Source organism: Artibeus jamaicensis, unplaced genomic scaffold, assembly GCF_021234435.1.
Source record: "Artibeus jamaicensis isolate MK-2021 breed Jamaican fruit bat unplaced genomic scaffold, CSHL_Jam_final scaffold_847, whole genome shotgun sequence".
NCBI lineage: Eukaryota > Metazoa > Chordata > Mammalia > Chiroptera > Phyllostomidae > Artibeus > Artibeus jamaicensis.
Genome location: NW_026522057.1, coordinates 24,477,206 through 24,498,981, shown reverse-complemented (window position 1 = coordinate 24,498,981; position 21,776 = coordinate 24,477,206). Strand labels below are relative to the sequence as shown.

The window sequence follows — 21,776 nt, the reverse complement described above, 5'->3', positions numbered from 1 at the left end:
AGACTGAGAAAGTTCTAATTATCGGCATTTGGAAGAAGAAGAAGAAGAAATACAGAGAGTAAAAAAACCTTACATCTCTGCATCGAGGGTAGAGTTTTTGTTTATTTTACAGAGAGTAAAAAAACCTTACATCTCTGCATCGAGGGTAGAGTTCTTGTTTATCGTCTTTCCTAAGGGTGAAGTTTGGATCCCCTGAGCCTGCCCAGCTGGCGAGAGAGCAGTCCCCACAGAGACCTCGAGCTAGAAGTAAAATTTGGTTGAAGTGAACCGTTTATGTACTTTCAAAGTTGGTTGTTGGGCAATCATTTGGGGTCAGAGATTTAATTATTCTTTCTCGTAACTGTGATGGTCATGCGTTGGACCAGTAGAGGACCATTTTTCAGTGAATATAAAATGCTTTGCTCTATGTAATTGCCTCGCTCTGTCCAGCATCCATGGGATGCAGAGAGAAAGCGTGACTGTCCTCACTTTTTAGATAAACACACCCGTGTACTGAGAAAATAGGCAGTTGTTTCAAGGTCGCAAAATCCCTTCCAGCCGGAAATCGTCAGATGCTACATGCAGCCGTTCCTCCATTCTAAGATGGGGCACCGGTGGCCTCATTCAAGGAGGCCCCTTTCAACTCTGGTTTGAATGAAAGCAGTAGCCTAGAGTGAGATCCTGGCTTAAGGATGCAAAAACCTTAAAAGTTAGCAGCATCCTTGCTTTAAAAACTGGGGGTCATGCCCAGTTCTGTCTGTCGGCCCTGCTTGACCCAGGTTCAATAACGTCCTGCCTCAGCCATGAACTTCGTTCAAAAGGTTGGGAAAGGGACATGGCCTCACTGGAGCAACTGGGCCCAGAATCCAGAAAAAGTGCTGCAAATTGTTAGTACATTCTCACCCAAGCGATCCCCTTTACCAATCTGTCTCACTAGAGCCGAAGAGTCTAGAGAGCTCCCTCCCACCCCCACCGTCAACAAGTAAACATCCTGTGAGTGTCCCTGGCCTCTGCCCGGGAAATGCTTCCGGGACAGGGCCTGCTTCCTCCCCGCAGGACTGTGTCCTCTTCAGCCTTGGCAGACTTCCGGCCACTTTTGAAGCTCTTTAACGTCATTGCTGTCAACTTTCAAAATGTTTGGAATAGCTTTCTGACCTAGGTTGGTCTTTCAAACTGAGTGCACTGAGGGTCCCAGCTGGCTTTGGCAGTGTCTTAAGGCTTTATCACGTGCTCTGATGGCCGATACTGGTTTCAGCAGAGTGCGCAGTAGCTTCTACCCCATTTCAGACATTTGGTGCGGTTGGCAAGGCACATAGAGCTCTCTGAGGACCGATCGTCTGCACTTGGTTATCTCTCTGCCTTACGTTCTGTAGGGTCCCAGCCTCCCCCGGGGGCCTAGTTTGCTGTCTGTCGATTTAATCCCACTGTCTGCATCCTCTCCCAGCAGCCCCCATGCTGCCCGGGCTCTGGAATGGAAAAGTACCGCTGTTAAACCCCTAGGTTTTCTTTGCTTTCTAAAACTGGACTGTACTTCTGACTAATATATAATGTCTGACTCCAGACTTAAGGGGCAAATCTGCTGGTTCTGCCTCTTGAGCTGGCCCGCCTGCGGCCTGTCAAGGGATTGACAGAATGCCCCTGAGTTACCTCACGAGGTGCATGGAATGGAGGGGTTTGGCTGTAAGTGCTGTTGCTTTTGTCCTTGGCTCAGTTACAATAGCCCTTGTCTTTTTTGCTAGGTATCATTGGTGGATTGACCAGTGTTATAACCTCAACAGTGGAAGGTGTGAAAACAGAAGGGGGTGTCAGCGGTTTCATATCTGGCCTTGGGAAAGGGCTTGTTGGCACTGTAACCAAGCCAGTAGCAGGTGCCCTGGATTTTGCATCAGAAACTGCCCAGGCGGTGAGAGACACAGCCACGCTTAGTGGCCCCAGGTCAGTGGTCGTGGGGGGAGTGGCTTTTGCAATTTCCAGCCCAGATCTGTGGCCTTTCCTAATCCATCCTGCTGTGTTTAATCATTTGCTTTCTGCTTTAGTGGTATGATTTTTCAACATTTGAATACACATAACTAAAATTTCTGACTTGTCTAATATAAACACATGAAAACAGGCCCCCAAAATCGGCCGTGAATTTCTGCATATCTCCATCTATATCTGTATCGGTATCTGTATCTATAGCTATATCTATTTATATCCGTGTGTACTGGGTATAATACATACAGTGTTGTGTTTTTTCATCAGAGGGGTTGGAAATAGGATTGCACCCTTGCCACCGTCCCCTGCTCACCAAACTAACTGGACCCCCACGTGCCCATTAAGAAAACTATCAGGCCGTCGGCTGTGTCTTGCTCCTGGCCCCACGGCACAGGTCTAGAGTCTCTGAAGTTGCGGTTCACCATGTGGTTCTGTCCCTCCTTGTTTGTTCTATCACTGGGAAGTCCCCCAGCCAGTCCCCCGGCCTCATACTGCAGTCCCGAGCAAGTTGGCAGTTCTGGGGAGGGCGCTGTCTTGCCTCGATGCCAGCAGAGACAGGAGACCAGCCCCAGCCCCTGCAGCTCCAGACCCCACAGAATCCCACTACTTGAACTTAGCTGCTTATGTTAGTGGCTGGTTCAAGCCTCCATTATTCAGGGGTCTTATCCCTGACTAATTGAGGCTCTTATCAACCATGGGTATAATGAATGTTACCGTTCCCAGCCAAGCTGAGCTCCGCTTAAGCCCGGGAGGGTTTGGCTGCCACTGGCCTCATAGGGCTTCATGGTGTGCCCTTCTGGAGAGCCCAGCGTGGTGTGCCCTTCTGGAGAGCCCAGGGCTTGGGCGCGTCCATGCTGTGCTGCTCGCTCAGACAGGATTTGAAGTGAAATCGCCCCCAGTTAAAACGAATCCGTTTGTCTGTCACCAGGAAACTTTTCTGATGACCCATGACTGCAGTTGGGGAAATGCTTAAGATTGTAGACTTGGGACCGTGTGATGTGTTCTGCCAGAATGTGTTCCATCTGGAAGCAGCTGCTTTTTTACAAAGGACCTGTAGCGTTTACTTTAGTTAAGTTACATTCTATTCTCAGATACAGAGCTCAGACTGTCCTCCAGTATATTCTGAAGCGAAGTTAGGAGGAGGGGCAGGGGGAGCCTTCAGAAGTATCCCCCGTTAGTTTCTTCGTGTCTGCGCTAAGCCCGAGAAGTCTACCTGCAGCCTCCAATCAGGAGAAGAAGACCTAGAGCAGTGTTGGTGACGCAGAAGGCCCTTTGTATTCCGAAGGAACCTGGAAGTGGTCAAGGAATTGAGTGACTTGGTTCAAAAAGGGTCTGAGGTGTGTGTGTTAAATTTTTAAAATGCTACTATTTTTGTGCCGCTAACTTGAATGGTGTTGCCCAGAAAGAAATCACTTGGATTTTATACAATACGAGTTTGGGAGTCTTGATAAAGTTCGGCATTCTTTCCAGGAGCACAGGAAGGCACGAGCAACTGCTGCAGGCAGAACAGTGTTCTTGTCACTGTCACCTGTCATCTGGCAAGGCCATAGAAGGTTCGGGTCGCTGTCAGTCAGCGTATATCTGTTGTTCATTCATTTCCAGTCTGCAAATATTGATTGAAAATCCCCAAAGAGCTCAGGGCTGGGAATATGGCAGGAGCTATATAAGGCAAGGCTTTCCCTAGTCTCAGAGGGCATCAAGGGGGGCAGCAAACGTAAAGAGTGTTAGCTAAAACTGGGCTAAATGACACAGCAGAGTTACAGGGTGCTCTCAGACTATAATTAGAGAAGATGGTGGGGAGAGGGTGGCCGGCTAACCTATGGCGAGCCGGGTGGAGAAAGGCCTTTCTGGAGAAGTGGTGTCGGAGACGAAGCCCGGAGTGTGAGTAGGAGTTGTCTGGGTGAAGTGAGGGCCGTGCTCCTGGTGAGAGGGAGCAGAGCGGCTGTGCTGTTTGCCGCGGAGCAAACGGTGACCGGACAGTCAAATGGAAGTGTGGCTGCGTTTCCCAGAACAGCTGTCTGCCTAGCCACTCACTGCCCCCGGAACAGAAACTGCAGTGACAAGCGAGGAGCAGCCAGGCTGCCAGTGGCCTGTGGGCATGGAAGCTGAAAGGAGGGGGAATTGAGCACTGGCACCTCCTCTCGTTCCCGAGGGGCCAGGAGTGGGAGAGCTGTGGCCAGGGTGTCGGAGGTGAGTGGCGCGCACGCTAGACCCGTGCTAATGGGGGTCTCCCGGAGACCTGGCCCTTCGGTCTTCAGTGCACTGGGAAGGCATCACGGCATCTTCTGAAGCACTTTAACCGACGTCCTTAGTCTGTCCATCTGAGCCCAAAAGTAGGGCTCTCAGCGAGGATCCCGTGTTAGAGAGGAGGGGACACTTGGCCCGGAGAGCGCTAGATCTGGGCCCCAGCCCCCTTCCTGATTGATTAGCTCTGAGCCCTTCGTCAAGTCTCCTGGCCTGTCTAAGCCTCAGTTTTCTCACCTGTAAGTTAGGGACAAATATATCTGCTTATTTATTCCTGCCTCTTCAGAGGTTTGAAGCTGCACCAGAGTTATTTTAACATGAAGGCCATAGAGGACTGTAAAATGCTGGGTGGTGCTGTTTTGAAAGTCATATAAAAGGAGCACAGAGATTCATGCAGATGGAGAGCTATTTCAGGGCCTTGAGGGTTTGTTCTGATGACACCGTGACCTGTTAGGAACATTCTAGTTCTACTAAGGGATAAATCACCCCGGTTTCTTGGAAGTGAGATGTAACCATCCCCAGCCATCCCCGTTGATTGAACAGGAGCCAGGGGCGTTACTCAGGGTTTTTCCCCACTGTTTAGACAACAGGGACTAACAAATGATTTGAAGGGATTAGAAGTGAGATTCTGACCGAGGGCTGACCTGAGCCCAGGGGCTGAGCCAGGAGTAGAACCCAGGAGTCCAAGAGCTCTGCCTCTGAGTCTGCTCTTGGAATGAGACTTTCTGCTTCCTTTGTAATATTTCATCCAAGTGCAGGCTTAGATTTTAACATCTATGTTTCAAATGACCCAAATTTTAAGCAGATGATAGCAAAGCAAGCCATAAAACTATGAAAGAACACTCCTTCCAGTGACCCGTCTGAACAGTGGCCTTACAGGAAACACTGGCTTTGTGTGTGTATTTGAACGTGGCTTTGTTTATAGGGAACCCCCTCCTGAAGCTCTTTTAGATTAAAATACTTCCAAGTTCCTCTCCTTGTTGGACAATGCAAGCATTCCAAAAAGACAGCCACCTAGCTTTTCTCTGAAATTTCCACTCGGTCTCAAAGTTCTGGAAGTCAGGTGGGGGTGGGGGCGAGGGGAGGGCAGAGGACAGCAGAGCCTTCGGCCCCCACACGAGTGCTGTGGACCAGTATCCCCTGCTGCATTTGTTCACTGTACAAGTATGTGTGGTTTGGAACCGAAATTAGAAGCCTTTTCCAAGGCAACGATCTGCTGGCTCAGGTTGCATGGTCTCGTCTACGTGTGCTGGGCCACATATGTCTGTTCCCAAGTAAAGTTTATGGAAATGGCACAGTGCAGCCACACTTGTGGTGCCTCTGAAGCCCCGGAGAAAAGCCCGTTCCCCTCCAGGCAGACCGGGCCAAGCAGGGCGCCCGCTGGGCTGCTGCCCAGTTCTGTGCACGTGTATTGGATTTGGATGGCAACGCATTTGCAAAGCTGCTTCGATAGAAAGCTGCGGCGACCCAGCAGCAGCCATTTCACAAGGAGACAAAAATGCCTTTGAAAAGAGAGGAGCCTTCCACCCTGGGCTGTGGATTTGCCTGCATGTTTCTCTACACGCCATCGGTTGTGGGCTGTGGGTGGCGTGTGCTTTAGGAAGGTCGTACATGAAAATTTATGAAGCTGGGCCCTGAGGTTTCCTCCAACGTATTTCTTCACCTTTTTTGTCGAGACTCTAGCCCGGGGGCAGGGACAGGGGTGGGGGAGTGGGAGTTGGCAGAACTTGAAGCATTTAAACCAATTTACCAAAGCTCAGGAGTGGAGGAGCTTATCTCATTACTTGAGTTAGATAAGGGGGAAGGGCGAACTGGAAGGATAGTGACAGACTGGGGTTTGCGGCCCTGGCCATCAGGGCTCTGAGTGTCCAGCATCCCCGGGGCCCTCTCACTGTGCGTGGCACTGTGGACTCCAGGCACCCCGGGAGCTCTCGAGTGGCCTTTGGTTGACTTCACAGAAAAGATTTATGGTGGACATATTTGACTTTTTCAGTAAAAACACTCCTAAGACGCCGCCCAAAATTTGTTAAAGACGTTTTCCATCAGTGGCCTCTTAGATGCGAAATTGAGGCGGATTTTCCTAAAGAAAAGCCCTCTCTGTTACGGTTTGCATCTTACCCGAGACTCCCTGGAACGAAAGGGTTGACACCCTCTGGAGTTAGAGCGTCAGGCTAGACGGGCCGGCAGCGGGGGGCTTCAGGCGCTGCGGCCGCTGCGCTTTCACCAGCTCAGCAACGCTGCGGGTGCCCACGCGGCTCCGCGGGCAGCCATTTGCTCTCCTTGGTATCCTGCGAAACACACCCAGCAGAATTGGCTTGAATTGAGCCTTCAGGCCACTTCCAAAGGTAAAGATCTAACAAAAATTAAAGCCTGTGTTCCATCTGAGGCCAGGGAGGGTCAGTTACCGATAGCCCCTGTACCTTGGGGCAGAGCAAATCCAACATTTCTTGGAAAGTTTCTGTTTTTTTATCTTGAGACTGTGAATGAATTTTGTATTTTATCCCATGTTTGTTTTAGTAAAATGTTTTTAATTGCTACCCAGTAGAATTAACTCTTCAAAAAGGTCGACCATATCATCCTATAGCTTCCACCTCATACTTGTTTAAGAAGCATAAGGCGCTCCTTCCAGGCGGGTCTGCTAGACTCCAGCAGCATCAGTATAAAAGCCTGTGTATCCACAGTGGTGAACAGCCAGAGCCCAGGACGCATTTGACCCCCAGGCTCTGTTTCTTATCTGTGAGCATAAACGTCCGTTGGCTTGGTAACTGTCTGCTGCTGGGGGCGGCCAGTGCCTTGGCTGACAGGTCAGGTTCATCATGAGAAGGGATTAGATTTCAGTGGAACTGGAAAATTACTGCCACGTCCTGCTGAAGGGAAGGGACTGTTCGTATCTTTCGTCTGTTGTCCGAAAGCGTCACAGAGCTTTGTGGGAGCCGCCACTTTGCCCACCTTGGACTCACCCTGGGTGCAAGCAAGGGGAGAGCCGTGAGTTCTCCTGTCCCACTGTCACCGAACCAGGCCTTCCCGTGGTGCACCCAAAGGCAGAGGGTGCCTCTCGTGGTTCCTGAGCGGCCCCCGAAGGGGGGCATTCAGAGCTGCCTTTGTGACACAGGCTGTCTCCACCAGGTCTGAAATTAAGCTGATGAAGTTACAAGATAGGATATTTTTAAGAAACATCTTCACAGTCCTTCATGCCTTATAAGTTAAAATTCGTCTCATAGGAACACAAGCGGAGAAGTCTTATTTTCTAAGACAGACTTCTTCCCTCTTGCTGAACTCTAAATACTCTGTTCCCCTTTCACTCAAAGATTCCAGACAATGCTGTTCTCATTAGCACACAACTTACAGAAAGCTCTGATCTGTTGCTGGGGGGGGACGGAAGGTGTGCGTGTGCGTTCCTGCACACACATATTTGAGAAAAGCCTTTCCATTTCTGAAGTCCCATGACTCATTTTCATGCAAGATTATCTGTTAGGGAAAAACCACTTTTTTGGTCACGGTACATTATAATCATTTCTAGAAAGGAGAGCATCTATTTTTTGCCATTTTTGGCATGCCGAAATGACTGACTTTATGGAAAGGGCACAATCCTGCTTCCAAAAGTAAAACTAAATTGGTGTTGGGCAAGTCCATCTTTAAAGTACGGTTCCTGTATCTCAACGCGCAGGGCTTCGCTCAGACAAAATAAATGGCCGGCCCGGTTGCTCTCTGGCCTCGGTCTCCCCCCTTCAGAGTTAAGTGATCAGTCGCACCGTCGTGCATCTGTAGTTCCTTCCTCGTTCAGTGACTCGATTTTTAAAACTCGGGACTGACGCTCAGTTGTATACATGAGATACGCCTTTGAGATTTGGGGTTGGAACTTGCAGAGAAAACATTTCGTTTCCAGCCCTGCCGCCCTCCACTGTTCATGGCGTTCCTCCGCAGAGGTGCGGTAGGCCGGCTCGGTTTTAGGTTTCAGCGCCTGCCCCACGTCTGCCACTGCTTTCCCTCACGAAGCCGTCGTCCTCTGTGCCCAGCGTGACGCTGGCATCTCCCTCACAGAGAGGGTTCGGGTTTGAGTTCAGAGCCCCTGCTCTCAGAGCTTCAGCTCTCGAAGACGCACGGGCTGGCGGGGAGTGACGGGGGGTGGGGAGCAGAGGTAGGCTGGGCGTTGCAATGAACCCCACTCCGTTGCCCCAGTGCCTTCATCCGCGCTCCTGCCAGACCACCTCTCACGGCAGATTCTGACCAAGTCTCTCACCCGTTCATCAAGTCGAGGGGATTGGATTAGTAAGACATTTTAATCACAATATTCTCTAAAAGAAACAATGTTATTATGTCTGGTATATGTAAGCCAAATCCAGTTAAGTGTGACTAGTCTCTATTTTTAGTGGGTTTACTTTAATACAGAGAGGAAACTGATCTCTAATCAGCACAATTAGCACATATGGGTCTTTTTAGACCAGAGGTTCTCAAAATATGGTCTAGGGACCCCCGGACAACCCCAAACCTTTCAGGGGTCCATAAGGCCAAGCCTGTTTCTCTGTGGGTATGTCTGAATTCACACACACTTAGGCAGGTAGCTCATGTGAGAACCTGTAGCGTGCGTCGGGGTTTTGCAGAAGCTGCACTGGGTGTGGAGCAGCCGCAGACTGACCATGGGAGCAGGTGAGAGAAGGCGGCTGTTCCGTTAAACAAGGTGTAAGGAGGTTTGCAGACGTGGGCAGCGGTTCCACGCCCCGCGCCTTCTGTGACTCCGCGGGTGTGCCACCGGCCCGCAGATACCTGGTTCATTTCCTCAACATGCTGCTCTGTTTGAAACGTGGTGAAGGCCCGCCTCCTGCTGATGAACAGCGAGCCACTGTGCTGGGACGCTTCACTGTGGCTTCCCACCAGCAGGGGTCAGCCCTCCGGGTTTGTCCCTGACTTTTACTGGGTTCCTTGGAATAACAATTGGAAAGGTGTTATCACATACCAGAAAGACCTTTCTCAATAATTTACCTCATGTAGTTCTTTGCCTTAACCTTCCATACCAATACATTTTAACTTCAGCAGCCTGGAGGGTGTGGGGCAGACTATGTCAGAGGGCGAGGTCTGCCTTGTCCAAAGCTCACCTGGTTGGGCCAGCATCGCCCTGTGCTAGACCGGGAGATCAAGGAGGTCTCTCTCCGTCTGAGCCGACTTGGCAAAACCTCAGCTTTCTACCCCAGCAAGGTGGCTGGAGCAGGACAAACCTGCACTATTTGGATAAGTGCCTTTGAACTCCCGTAGAAAGCAGTTTTTACAAGGCAGTTGTCCTGTGTTAACGCCACGGCCAGCCCCTTGTAGGGTTTCCCCAAACACACTTCAAACACAGATCATGGTAGGGGCGACCAGAGCCGCACCATAAAACCCCAGAACTGCAGGAAACTTCAAAGGAGCAAAGCTTCTCAAGAGCCCTGGCAAGCCCTGGCGGGTTGGGTGGTGGGTTGCCCTGCAGCCTCACAGGGCACCGCTGGGCTGGGCGGAGGGCAGAGCTCAGCTCCGGGACATGGCAGGCCTGCTCCGGCAGCACGCTCAGGGCAGGGGTGCCTGCCGCCTCCTACGGTGTGAAAGGCCACGTTACCGCGCGTGGCAGGCTTTGCACCCCAGTGAACAGATGCCGGCCTCGGAGGGTTTGTGCATTTTTGTTTGAACTACTGAGGGGCCCCCATTGATTCAATTTAGCTGATTTTGAACTTGCAGTACTTAGATTCAATTGCTTAGTAAGCACACTGATTCAAATATAGGCAAATTGATGGTAGAAATACATTAACTGTTGACCTCCTACTGTATTCCAGGCAAGTAATAGGTATTAAGTACTGAGAATATTTAAACACTTGAGGACAAACTGCTTTGAAGAATTTCTCAGGTTCTTGAGAATCACACCAGGCTGTTTGTGGGTTAATATTCTTGTATTAGTTTTAAGCGCTTGTAACAGCAACTTTCCTATAGCTTTATAGAAGTTTGCCCCTTTATTAGTGATTGCACTTGGTGTTTGTTCTTGGCAGCAACCAAGTGGCACTGGTGTGTGGAGGGAGGGGTAAGCTGGGGACGCTTGGTGGGTACAGGCACTTCCCCAGCCGTGTTACCAGGCCCCTCACAGCTCTTTCAAAACAAGTCATTACAGTTTTACTAATTGTTTACAGTTGGCTAATGATCTCTAGGCTTTTCAGTTATTCTTTATTCCTCATATGTATTTCCTAAATATTATAAATATCTACAATGAATAAGAAGAGTGTTTTCTAAAACCTATGTTTTTGGCCTTACCTCACTATAACAATTTTTAAAATTTTTTTCAAATTAAATGTTATTCTGTCTAAATAAATGTCCACACTCTTTGAAGACGTCTGCATGTCTGAGAAGCGGTCTCCTGCCCCCTCTTCTCTATGTCTGACTCCCGCTCCCCAGAGATGGCCACTTTCAACGCTTTTGATTCAGTTAGGAAGTATTTACCTCCATGTTTCAAAAAAAAATTAGTATAGTGCTATTTCTTGCTATTATTTAACTTCCTATTGCTATACATACATGTTCCCCTGCCTCATTTTTCAGTAAGTTATATTCTTTTTAGTAAATCAATACTCAGTCTTTACGTTACCATGTCTGTGTAAATAATATTCCCAGTGAAGCCACATAGGTTACCATGGTTATGTTTCCTTTCTGGTTTCACTTTTTGGTTTGTTTTTTCTCCCTGGAGTTGATAACTGCTTTTATTATTGTCATTTGATTGGTTTTCTCGATGTATGTTCCCAGTTTATCCCCAAACTCTTACTCTCAACTTTTTTTACTCTGAGGTTAATAACTTCTTTTTTAAAGAAAACTATCTGCCTATTACTAATTTATCCATAAACTCTCCTCTGTAAGTTCTAAAAGGCGTTGAGTAATTTACCAGCTTCTTAGAAATTCTTTCTCGAGACGGCCCTAGCGCCTGTCAGGACTGGCTGCCCTCTGGATCTGCAGAGCTAGTGCCCTGGTGCTCCGGACGTCCTTCCTTTTGTTCGTTTGGTCTTTTTCTTCCACGAACAGATGCCGTTCGCAGATGTTTGGTGACTCGTGACTGTCTGGCTCCCCACGTGTAAAGACGAGGCACTAACTGGCAGATTGGGACTCTCTGTGTGGGGCCCGGGGGCCTCCCTGTGGGTGGGTCAGCTGGGGGACGTGAGGACTGTCCTGTTCTCCTGAGCAAGAGCGGGCCGGGGGGGGTGAGAGGCTCGCAGGTCTACCTGCTTCTCCCACAGGCTTGCACCACCGCGCCTGCCTCCCTGACCCCCAGGGCCTTCGGAGCTTCTCGGTGCCTCCACGCTTCTGAGATTTCGCGGGTTTTGCTGCACTAATTAGCTTACTACTTGTGGCTCCCACTCCCTCGGGCTCACATTTCAGCACCACTTGCCCATCTGCTTTTCAGCTTCTAAAATATTGTTGACACCTTCCCTTTATCCTTCTGGATTTGTGCCATTGGTATCCCTTTGCTTTCCCTTTAGAGGGGTCTCTGGACTACATCTGTCATATTTAATCAGAAGTCCTATCATTTAGACTTTCCCCTAATTCGTTCAGCCTTTCTCGATGTCCTTTCCGCCTGCATCCCACTAGTAACCGAGAGAATGTGGTTTCACCGAAATCCGCGATTTCTGCTCCAGCGTTCCTGAAGTCGGGCAGCATTGGCAGACGGCAGCTGCGTGACTGCCAGCGCTTCCGAATGTCCGCTGGGGTGGTGGCACTGCCCTGTGTGTTCCCATGTATCACCTCACTCGATCACAGCAATTTGGGGGCCGTATCTGCTTGGGCATCCGTGGCCCTCCTCACCCAGAAGGTTTAGAAAGCCTCTGGGGAGAAGGTGTGGCAAGCCCCCCTGACCAGGTTTCAGTCTGGTTTGGGTCTTTAATCTCTCGTCCTGTGTGTTGTAAAGAAACAGGTCGTAGAAGGCTCTTGTCAGACCCCAGGAACATGAAAGAAGCAGCACGCCCCACGATAGTGACATGGCCCTGTCACCACCCCGCCCTGAACCATAAAAGCTCTTCAGAGGGGCTGGCAGCTGGTGAGCGACTGTACTTAGGTCCTGGGTGCTGATGGGTGTTTGGTAGTTTCCAGGGGAAGTTGCTGAAAGTTTTCTTATCTTGACACTCCAAGGGCAAGAGGTCTTTCTTCAAAGAGGCGCTGGTTTCAGAAAGAGACGTGGAGAGAACATGAAATCACAGGCCTTTCCCACTTCTGGAGGAGAATAGGAGGGAGCATTGTGGTGGCCGGTGTGGACAGAAAGCAGGCATCTACAGGAATGAAGGAGGGGCTCCCGCGGCGCTGTTGGTTCCCACGTCTGTAGCCGTAGGTCAGAGGCCGTGGGGAGGCAGCCAGCCCTGGATCTGAGTCATCACACTGCTATTTCCTAGCTGTGGCCTGGAGCAGACTGCCCCCCACCCCATCCACCCCAAAGAATCTCTGAGGTGAGATTCTTTGACTCACGTGGAAGGGGACAACTAGTGCCCACCTCCGTGGTGGGGGTAGGGATTAAATGCCATCTGTGAAGCACTCGGCTTGACATGTGGCGTGTAATTAGGGCTCAGGAAATGGCATTTGTGTTGGGACTGTGTCTGAATACAGGACGCTGAGCATAGGTGACGTGGATTATGTCCTTAGTTGTCACTTACGTCCTGTGCCCAAAGACTTGCTGACCACTTGCCGTAGCCGAGGTGAGGAGTTCGTGCGCTTTGATGGGTTTGGGCCCTTCCCACACAACAGACCGTTAAATTTGGGCCTGCAAGCCCGTGATAGTCACGTGGGTGGGATTGCTGGCCGAGGAGCTCACCTGGGCTCACAGCCTTTGAGCGTGAGAAGCTCACTGGAGAAGGTGTGCGTGCAGAGGCCACGAACTTGCTCTGAACTCGCTTGCGAAGAGCAGGTGATCCCAAACTATTGTTAGTGTCTGCTGTAAATGATACGCCTCTGGGTTCGAGCAGAGTTCAGCCAAAAGCCCCGCATGACATGGAAATCTGTCCTGGAGCCAGGTTCGTCGGGTCAGAGTTATGCAGCGCGTGTTTCCAGCGCTGGCATCTGTCGCCTGCTGAAGGCCAGGCGGCCGAGGATGACGGAGTGCATGTGGACTTTAGGATGGGGCATGTGGCCCCGCAACAGCTGACGGGCTCTTTTGGGCCACCACTGCTCGTCCAGCTCTTTTGATAAACAGCTTTAAAAGCATTACGTGGTTTGGAAAGCATCCTTCAAAAACGGTTATGTTTTCCAGACGCATGACAGTCCACTGTTGAGTATCGCTGAAGGGTTTTGAATTATAGGACCAGACCCCCCTTTGGCGGGGCCGTTGGGACGATCAGGGCCTATCTGTCTGACTCCCGCCAGGACGGGCTCACAGAGAATGTTATCGTGCAGGGTCCCCACTGTCTGTGAATAAAACAGTGCTCTCAGTCCTGGGCAAGAGTTTAAAGGAAAGACTACGCCTTTCATTTCCAGTGAGGTAGGATGGGCCCTTTAAAACATCTCTTTCATCAGGCACCTTTTTGTACATGGGTTCTGCAGAGTGACAGTCACAGATAGTTCTGGGTTATCATAAAGACAACTCCGGGCCTTTGAGAGTGAGCTTGCTCTGGATTGTAAGTATTTACTTCATGATTCATTTCAAAGCTCATCTTCCCATTTGTCCTATTTCCAGAAATTTAGCTCCCCTTGCCTCACACCCCCTAGGAAATGCTAGGTGTCCCTAGGCGGGGAGGTGGTTCTTGGGGGAAGGGCCCGCAGGCTCAGCAACTCATTTGGGACTCAGACTCATACAGGCTGGTGGATGAGGACAGCATGCTCTAGTGAGAGATTTTTAAGAAACTTTTGTTGAGGTCTAATATGTCATAGATTTTTTGTTAACTTTGTGGGTAGGATCTATGGGGTTTTATTCTTATGCCCAAAATGCCAAGGAGTTGCTGACAGAGTAGCACAGATGTCACTCTGATTTATTGTGGCTGAGCGGCAGCAGTCCACGTCCTTGCCATCTGTCTGTGGAGGATCAGTGCCTCCCCAGATCGGGTCTCTGTGATCAGAATAACCTATCTGGATGTGCCCTTCGGGTACTGGAGGCAGCATGGCCTCTTGCCAGGAGAACAGGACTGCAAATGGGGAGACCAGAACCGTGGTTCTGGCCCTGACATCACTCTTATTTTGTGGCCTCATGCCAATAGCTTTTTATCACCTCCCTCAAGTCAGTCTCCCCACTCCGAAGGGGCAGGGGGCCCTCCGGCCCTGGCCGTAGCCGCAGGACTGGGGTGACCGCCTGTGAAGTAACTCCCTGGAGGAGCGGCACAGAGGGGCCATCGGCAGGGCTGGCTCCACGTCAGGAGGACGTTAGACCCAGGAAAGCCCAGTGGGACACAGGGAGGCTCCATGGTGCTGGCTGCAAGGGCGAAGGCAGTGGGTGAGTCTGAGGCGGAGCTGCACCTAAAGTGTTCTGAGCAGCCCTTGGCCCTGGGCTGACCCTCAGCTGGGCTTAGCATGATTTAAGTTGGTTACATTTAATCCCCTGAGAGGTTGACTCTGTGGCCAGGCCTGCGCTGTCACTGCTTCAGCCCTCCCTCTGACCTCAGCTCTGGGAGGACTGAAGTGGCCCAGGCGGGGAGGGTGGACCACAGGGGGTGGGGCGTCAGGGGAGGACGGCCGCACAGACGCAGTGTCAGGCGGCCCAGGGTAACCGTGCGCTTCCCCGTGCTCCGGCACTATAGAGGCACTCAGTGTTCACCGTTTCTTTAGCTCATAGGCAAGGAATCAGTGCTGTGGGTTTTTTTAATGTCTTGACAAAGGCTATTTTGCACCCAGAAGGAGGATGTATGGGGTGTGAAAAAGCAAATTTCAGCCCTGGCTGGTGTGGCTCAGTGGATTGAGTGCCAGCCTGTGAACCAAAAGTGGCCAGTTCAATTCCCGGTCAGTGCACATGCCTGGGTTTGGGCCAGGTCCCCAGTTGGGAGTGTGAGAGGCAACAGACCCATGTATCTCTCGCACATTGATGTTTCTCTTTCTGTCTTTCTCTTTCCTTTACTCCATCTCTAAAAAGTAAATAAATAAAATCTTAAAAAAAAAACAAACGAAAACAAATTTCAAACCATGTTTCCTTTTAGTTCCCAGACAAGCCCTTCTTAGCCCCACCCACAATGCTGGAGTAGGTAGCAGGGCTGAGTGGCTGGGGAGAAGCAGTCCCGAAACGCGGGAGCCGAGTGGGGTGGCCGGGCCTGTGCAGTGGCTGCTGCTGCATCCTGCTTGGGGACATATGTGTTCTTGGCTTTGGGGCGTCTGGCCTCTTCACTTATGATTGTATGTCCTTGGAATATGGTCATCAGAGTGCCCCTGAGATGGACAAGGTCCAGCAGGAAGCGGGGGCATCCAGGTCACTGTTTGTAAGTTCTCGAAGACAGGCCCAGCTTTTCAACTTTTCAGATGTTGATGCGTCAGCAGACGTCAGTGTGACTGGGCGCACACCTGGGCCGGACGAAGGCTCCGGGAGCCCTCCTGCTAAGCACCGACACCGGACAGAGACCGGCTTCCTTCATGACTGTTACCGTAACCCTTGTGACCATGCACACGCAAATGCCGTGGGGGCTGCCCCCAGGGAGGAGTCAGGCCTTATTATGACTACAGGGTTAGCCCCGAACTTGGGTATGAATTCCTAGAGACAGATTGAAGGGATTACACGTTTTTCTAGAGAATTTCCTAAATTAGCCTTACCTACCTTAACTTTTTCTTGCCTGTTCTTTTCTGATGTAGGGAGTTCTCACCTTGACTGGTACTGGCTTAGTTGGCTTGGCATGGTCTGGAAAAGTCACTGGTTTGATTCTCAGTCAGGGCACATGTCCGGGTTGCAGGTTTGGTCCCTGGTTGGGGCGTGTGTGAGAGGCGACCAGTCCGTGTGTCTCTCACATCAATGTTTCTCTCCCTTTCCTTTTCCCTCTCTTCCCCTCACTCTAAAAATAAATAAATAAGATCCTTTAAGAAAGAAAAGCAGTGCTCAGTAGGAAGCTACAGTTTTCTGTGGTCCAGTCCTTCCGTGGCAGCTCCCATCTACTCCCAAAAAGGTGGTTCAGGTTTTGGAATGACAAATCCATTAGCTCTTATCTCAACATCAACACAGTGGGCAAGGAAACCTCGTGAGGACACGGCAAGAGTGCATGCCCCGTGTGCATTCCGAAGTGCATGGTTCCGAACTGAATGCAGGCCTTTCTCTCCCTTCGTGTTGAACAGGCTCTGAGTCAGACAGGCCACCAGAGCCACTAGACGCCATCGGAGCAGTGTCTCTCCCCGGAACTGGAAGATGCCTTCTTGCGTGTTGTTGCTGGTGTGGGATTTCTGAATTTATTTATTTATGTATTTACCCTCACCCCAGGAAATGTTTTTATTGATTTTGGAGAAAGGAAAAAGAAAAACCATCGATATGAGAGAGAAACATCAATATGAGAGAGAAACATCGATGGTTGCCTCCCGCACGTGCCCTGACCAGGGATCGAACCTGTTTGGGACAAGCGCTCCAGCCAGCCGAGACACTGGCCAGGGCTGGTTTCAGTTTTGAACCAGCCGGGACCCCAGTCTGGCATTGCCTAGCAGCTGCTGAGAGGCAGAACTAGCGGGAAAGCTCGCGTGGTGTCATGAGTGGCCGCCCCCAGCAAAGACTGCCCTACCTGGCCTCTCACCGAGTCTTCGGTTTGATTTGGTTCCAGGTTTTTTCCTCTCTGTTCCCCTCACTCCTGCTTTCTCTGCTGTGCTTGGACCTCAGTTAGAAGGTTTCCGGCCGCTGTTCCAGACTTGCACAGCTCATCCCAGCAGCCACGTTTTATAGGTGGGCCTGCAGAGGCACCGCAGACCCACATGCTGGTCTGTGGGTCCACAGCTCCCTGGGAGACCCTGATTCAGCTCCGGATGACTCGGCTCTTCCGCCATCAGAGGGCACCCCCTGGGTGAGCTGTGGGGGTCCCCCTCATGCACTGGGCTGCTTGTCAACCTCTTTGGACGCTAGTCCCCAATATCAAGGATCAAGGATGAGAGCCAAAGGGCAGGCTTAGTGGTCTGACGTGTGGGACCTTCTGTTGGACTCCAGGAGACTGAGTCTGCCCTGCAAACCCCTCCCAGGCACACATGCACACTATGCACATGTGTATTCACATATACTGCTCATGTATCCCACCCCATAGCCAAGGCCTGAAAAATCAGTTTACTCTTTTCCATATTAACATTAAAAATAAGACCAGCTACCAGTCATTGTTTGCCTCCCATCCCCAGTGAGCCCTGGGAAGGGTGGAAGAGGACTGCAGAACTACGGATCCTCTGGCCTTGTTTTGGGCCAGCTTGCCTCCCCCGGTACCCCCAACCCATGAGTTCACATGGCGGCACAATGCAGGAGGACTGGGTCGCTGATTCAGAGACGGTTTATTGGAGATCAGCCTGAAGATTGTGCTTTTGTGAGAACAGAATACAATCTTACATTCAGGAGAAGCTCAGGGCCAAATGGAGGGGCCCAGGGCCTGCTGGGATGGGGTTTTACACTCAGGCTGTCCTTTTGCCCTTCCACTGAACTCCTTTCATTTCAGTTGTGAGCAAACAGTCAGTGCCTGAACTAACAACCCTGCAGCCGTCCGAAGCACGGCTCGCTTGCAGTCCCGAACAAAGGGAGGGAGGGCCGCGTGGGCCGGCCCAGGCCGAGGAATGCGGCTTCAGGGTTCTGCTCCATAAATTTAACCAGCACGACGAAAAGGAGATAATACGAGCCTTCGTGATGATCTGCAAGGGGAGGTTCTGTGTCCCATTGATTGCGGCCTGGCCCCGTGCCAGGCCCCAGCCTGACCGACAGTTGAACCATATCGTTAAGGCGTGTAATACAGCTCGAGTCTTGTACTGCCGCCAACGAGTACATATCCACAGGGCAAACGTTTATAAAGAGTTGAGGCTGTCCTGTTTAACCCTCTCACACTGCATGTAATAGACCCAGCTGCCATTCAGAACGCGCCCATCTGAGGTCAGGAAGGAAAGCCTGCACGTTCCTGTTCTTCAAACAGCTTTTCAGGCCTGGGGAGAGGGAAGACACGCTGTCTAGAGAGGGTCAGGGCACGGTAATGTTTCCCTCCGGAGGAGAAGCAGCCTGCCCCCTCCCCGGCCAGAAACGGGACACCGCAGTGCCTCAGTCGGCGGAGCCCTCTGTTTGCAGTATAATGTTGCCGGAGGAAGTGGGGCTGACACAACAGGAAACCTGCCCGTCTCCGAGGAGGCTGCGCCGGTGGCAGGGGTGGTTGGATGCCGACCGTGGAGCCCTCCCGTCGAGCTGCCGAGACCCAGACGATTCTGTTTCCTTCCCTGCTGCCCAGCCTCCTCGAAGGCGGGTAACGGCCTCCCTTGCTAGCTTTCCACAGCGGAGCCTGAGTGCTAGAACTCAGCGGGTGGAGGGCTGTCCCACCGAGTGGCCTGTTAGCCCGGCACGCTGGCTGTCAGCGGCAGGCCGCCCTGTGTGGCCTCGACCCTTTTACCGGGGAGGGCGTGGGGAAGAGGGCACATGGTCACAGCAAGGCCCCGGGGAGGCCTGGGTCCTTGTAGTCACACTGCGTTGAGTAAAGGGACAAAAGTGGGTTAGGCAGTGGTTCTGTCCATCAGCCAGTCTCACCCTTTGGCAAGACTGGGGACCTGCTGTCCTTTGTCCATGCTGCCCAGCGAGACCATCATTCCCATCTCAGGCAGATCCTGAGCCCTGGATGACGATGTTCCAGTCCCTGAATGCTTACTTGTGCCATTCGTGGTTTTGAACATTTTACACAAATTACCGCTTAATCCCTATAAGGTACCAGTGAGGCGAGAGCTGTATTTTCCCCATTTTATAGATGGGGAAGTTGAGGCACAGAGAAGTTATATAACTTGTCTAAGACCTCAGAGGTCATGAGAGAAGGAACCGGAATTTGAACCTGGCAGTCTGGTTGCACAGCACACAGTCCTAACTTCTGTGTTCCCTCTGGGCCACTTGTGGTCTCCCCCATCAGAAGATCCCACGGTTTAAATCGGAGGTCTCTTACCAGGTCTCAGACCCACTTTAGTTCTCGGTTGCGGAGGGTGGGAACTAGGTATCTGCCTACGAGCCAGAAAACCCAGAAGGTTTGGCAAAAGGTGCTAATGCACTTTTGGGGGGAAAGGTCCTACAAACTTGGAACCTCACAGTGTGACAGCTGCTTGCCACTTGCTCCCCCCTTCTACCAGCTTAACCAAGAACGAGGTCCAGTGTTGTGTCCAGGAGCAGTGCTGTCCCCGGTCCTCTCTTCTGCCCATCATCACTGCTTCCTGTCCCCTGCGGCCCCTCCCCGCATGACGAACTAGTGTGTGTGATGAATTCCTTCCAAGTCCAGAATTTGCCAGCTGCACAAAACAGCAGTCGCACATCCTGGCTCCAACTTGTCTTTGCCATCCAGCCAGTCCATCCTGACCAGCTGGTCACCTGGGAATGCTGGCCGGTACACAGTACAGGAAGCCTTGGAAGGACATTGTCCACGTGCTCACCTTCTTTTGGTGGCAAAGGATAACATCTGTTGATCTTGGTGTAGTGGGGCCTGGAAAAGGGCTCCTGGGAGGAGGAGAGATTGAAAGCGCCCGAGCTCCAAGACGGTGGGGTTCCGTGGAGTTACGCTTCCCCGGGCGGCGTGTGTAAGGAGCCTAGAAGCGGGCTCTGCCAGTAAGCCCTGGGCAGGGCGGGGGGGGGGCTCCACGAAGTGGCTGCTGAACCCAAAGGTTTGCAGCCCCCCGGGTGGCTTTCAGGGGAACACCCGTCTGGGGTTCTCTCGGTCGGTATTTGAGCTCAGCTGAAGTCAGGCAGCTGTGCTGCGGCCAGTTGGGGGTGTGAAGAGAGAAACGCTAAGGGAGAGTTTGAATTGTAGGGAGAAACAGTGCTACTCCTTTGAGTTATTTCTGTCCCGTTTAACAGTGAAGATGCCATGAGGTGCCCAGATGACCCACTAACGGGGATTTATAGAGATTTTCATCTGCAGAAGGAAACCTGGGCCCAGCCTCTTGCGTCAGTGAGTCTTTGAAGAGGGGGCCCTGAAGAGCCACCGCCGGCTCTGTGTGACTCACCATCAGTGGCGCCCGGGCCTGCCTGCCTCTCCCCACCCCAAGGAAGTCAGTCTCTGAAAAGTCACATGCCTGCCCTCCTCAACTGCCCCCCACCCCTGGTCCAGAGGTGGAGCGAACCCTCAGCTGGCAGGAGAGGCTACAGCAGAGGCTTCTTCGTGTTCAGCATTAACGTGGCAGGAAGAGGTGCTGTTGCCTCTGCACCGGACAGACTCCCGGGTGCACCTGCCTTTTCCAGAGGCACAGTGGGCCCAGGGGAAGGGCTGGCGCCCACTGTTCACCAGGCTGTGCGCTCGCAAGCCTGTGTTCAGTGCCCCGGATGCCGATGGCGAAAAGCTCGTGGTGGGGCGCACCAGCTCTGGGGGGAACGTTACATGCTGCCGCCTCTGTCCGGAAGGCTCTAGCATCTTTCCTCGTTGCTTCCTTGGCTCTCAACAAGTCCAAGTGCATTTTGAATCCACATTTTCTACAGTCCTGTGGAGGCACGCCCCAGTCCAACGACTTAAATGGATTCAGTCTCAGTGGTGCTGGTTCCTGAGGAGGACACATGCTCTGAAGGTTCCGTGTCGGCCCCGACCCAGGGGGTGCGTCGGATTCTTCTGAAGACACAGACATGCACCTGAGATGACCTCAAGTCCTTCTCTTTCATTTTTTGATTTCTCACCACCTGGACCATTAATTCTGCTGTCAGAGGGGGATGGGAAAAGGGGACATTTCAAAGCCAAGCCGATTTGGTCTCTGAACCAGCTTGTCTTCTAGGTTGTACTTCACCCTGAGGAGAATCAGAAAGGACAGTCTATAGGCCCCTGAAGTGCAGTTTCCAGTGAAACACGAACTTCACTCCAGTGGCCCTGCAGCTGGAGGGCCTCAGAACCAGTTCCAGATGTCCGCTGTCCCGTGTTAGTGGGAAGGGAGTTTGGGGCAAGCCGGCAGGCAGTGCTCTTGCTCTCACCCACCCTTGGAGCGCCCCTTCTGCAGCTCGAGTCTGGGCTCGGGGGCTCTGCAGGGAAAGTGCTCTGAGCATCTGGGTCCTCTGCAGCCCTGTCAGCCCCTCCCACTCACCAGGCAGGACACGCTGCTCTGAGCTGGTCCGAAACTGCAGGCAAGCGAGCCCTCTCTCCTGCTGCTCAGGATCCAAGAGCGAGACAGTGCCGCCCTGGGGTTACCTGGGCGACATCCGGGACTGCCACCATCACCCAGTGCAGAGCAGGGCCAGCCTCCCCATCCAGGGAGAAGTAGCGTCCAGACTAATGATCAGTTCATGGCCCCGTCCTCTTGAGAAAAGTCCACAAGGACGGCCTCTTAACCCAGAAGAGAGCCCGTCCGGCGGCGCCTGGCCGTTCTGGCTGTCTCCCAGTCTGCGCCCAGCTGTGCCGCGGACGGTGGGTGACGGCAGGACTCGGTACTCCTTGGAGCTTTGGACATTTTGGCGTTTGTGCCTGGCTCTCCCTGAGTCATCCTTTTAAAAAGTAGCTGTGGTGTTTGAGTTTGAAGGTGGGCATGTGTAA

The 21,776-nt window shown here is 52.0% G+C and overlaps 1 protein-coding gene across 10 annotated transcripts in view; it reads left to right on the top strand.

Annotated features, from left to right (window-relative positions):
- VPS13D (vacuolar protein sorting 13 homolog D) overlaps window positions 1-21,776 on the top strand; it is a 231,178-nt gene that overhangs the window by 183,804 nt on the left and 25,598 nt on the right. For 9 of the 10 annotated variants that reach the window (XM_053660580.1, XM_053660579.1, XM_053660578.1 and 6 more), the window contains one exon: window positions 1,719-1,914. The exons of the other annotated variant lie outside the window; for it this stretch is intronic. In XM_053660580.1, coding sequence (XP_053516555.1) covers window positions 1,719-1,914 — 196 coding nt within the window. The remainder of the gene's footprint in view (window positions 1-1,718; window positions 1,915-21,776) is intronic. 10 annotated transcript variants of the gene reach the window in all.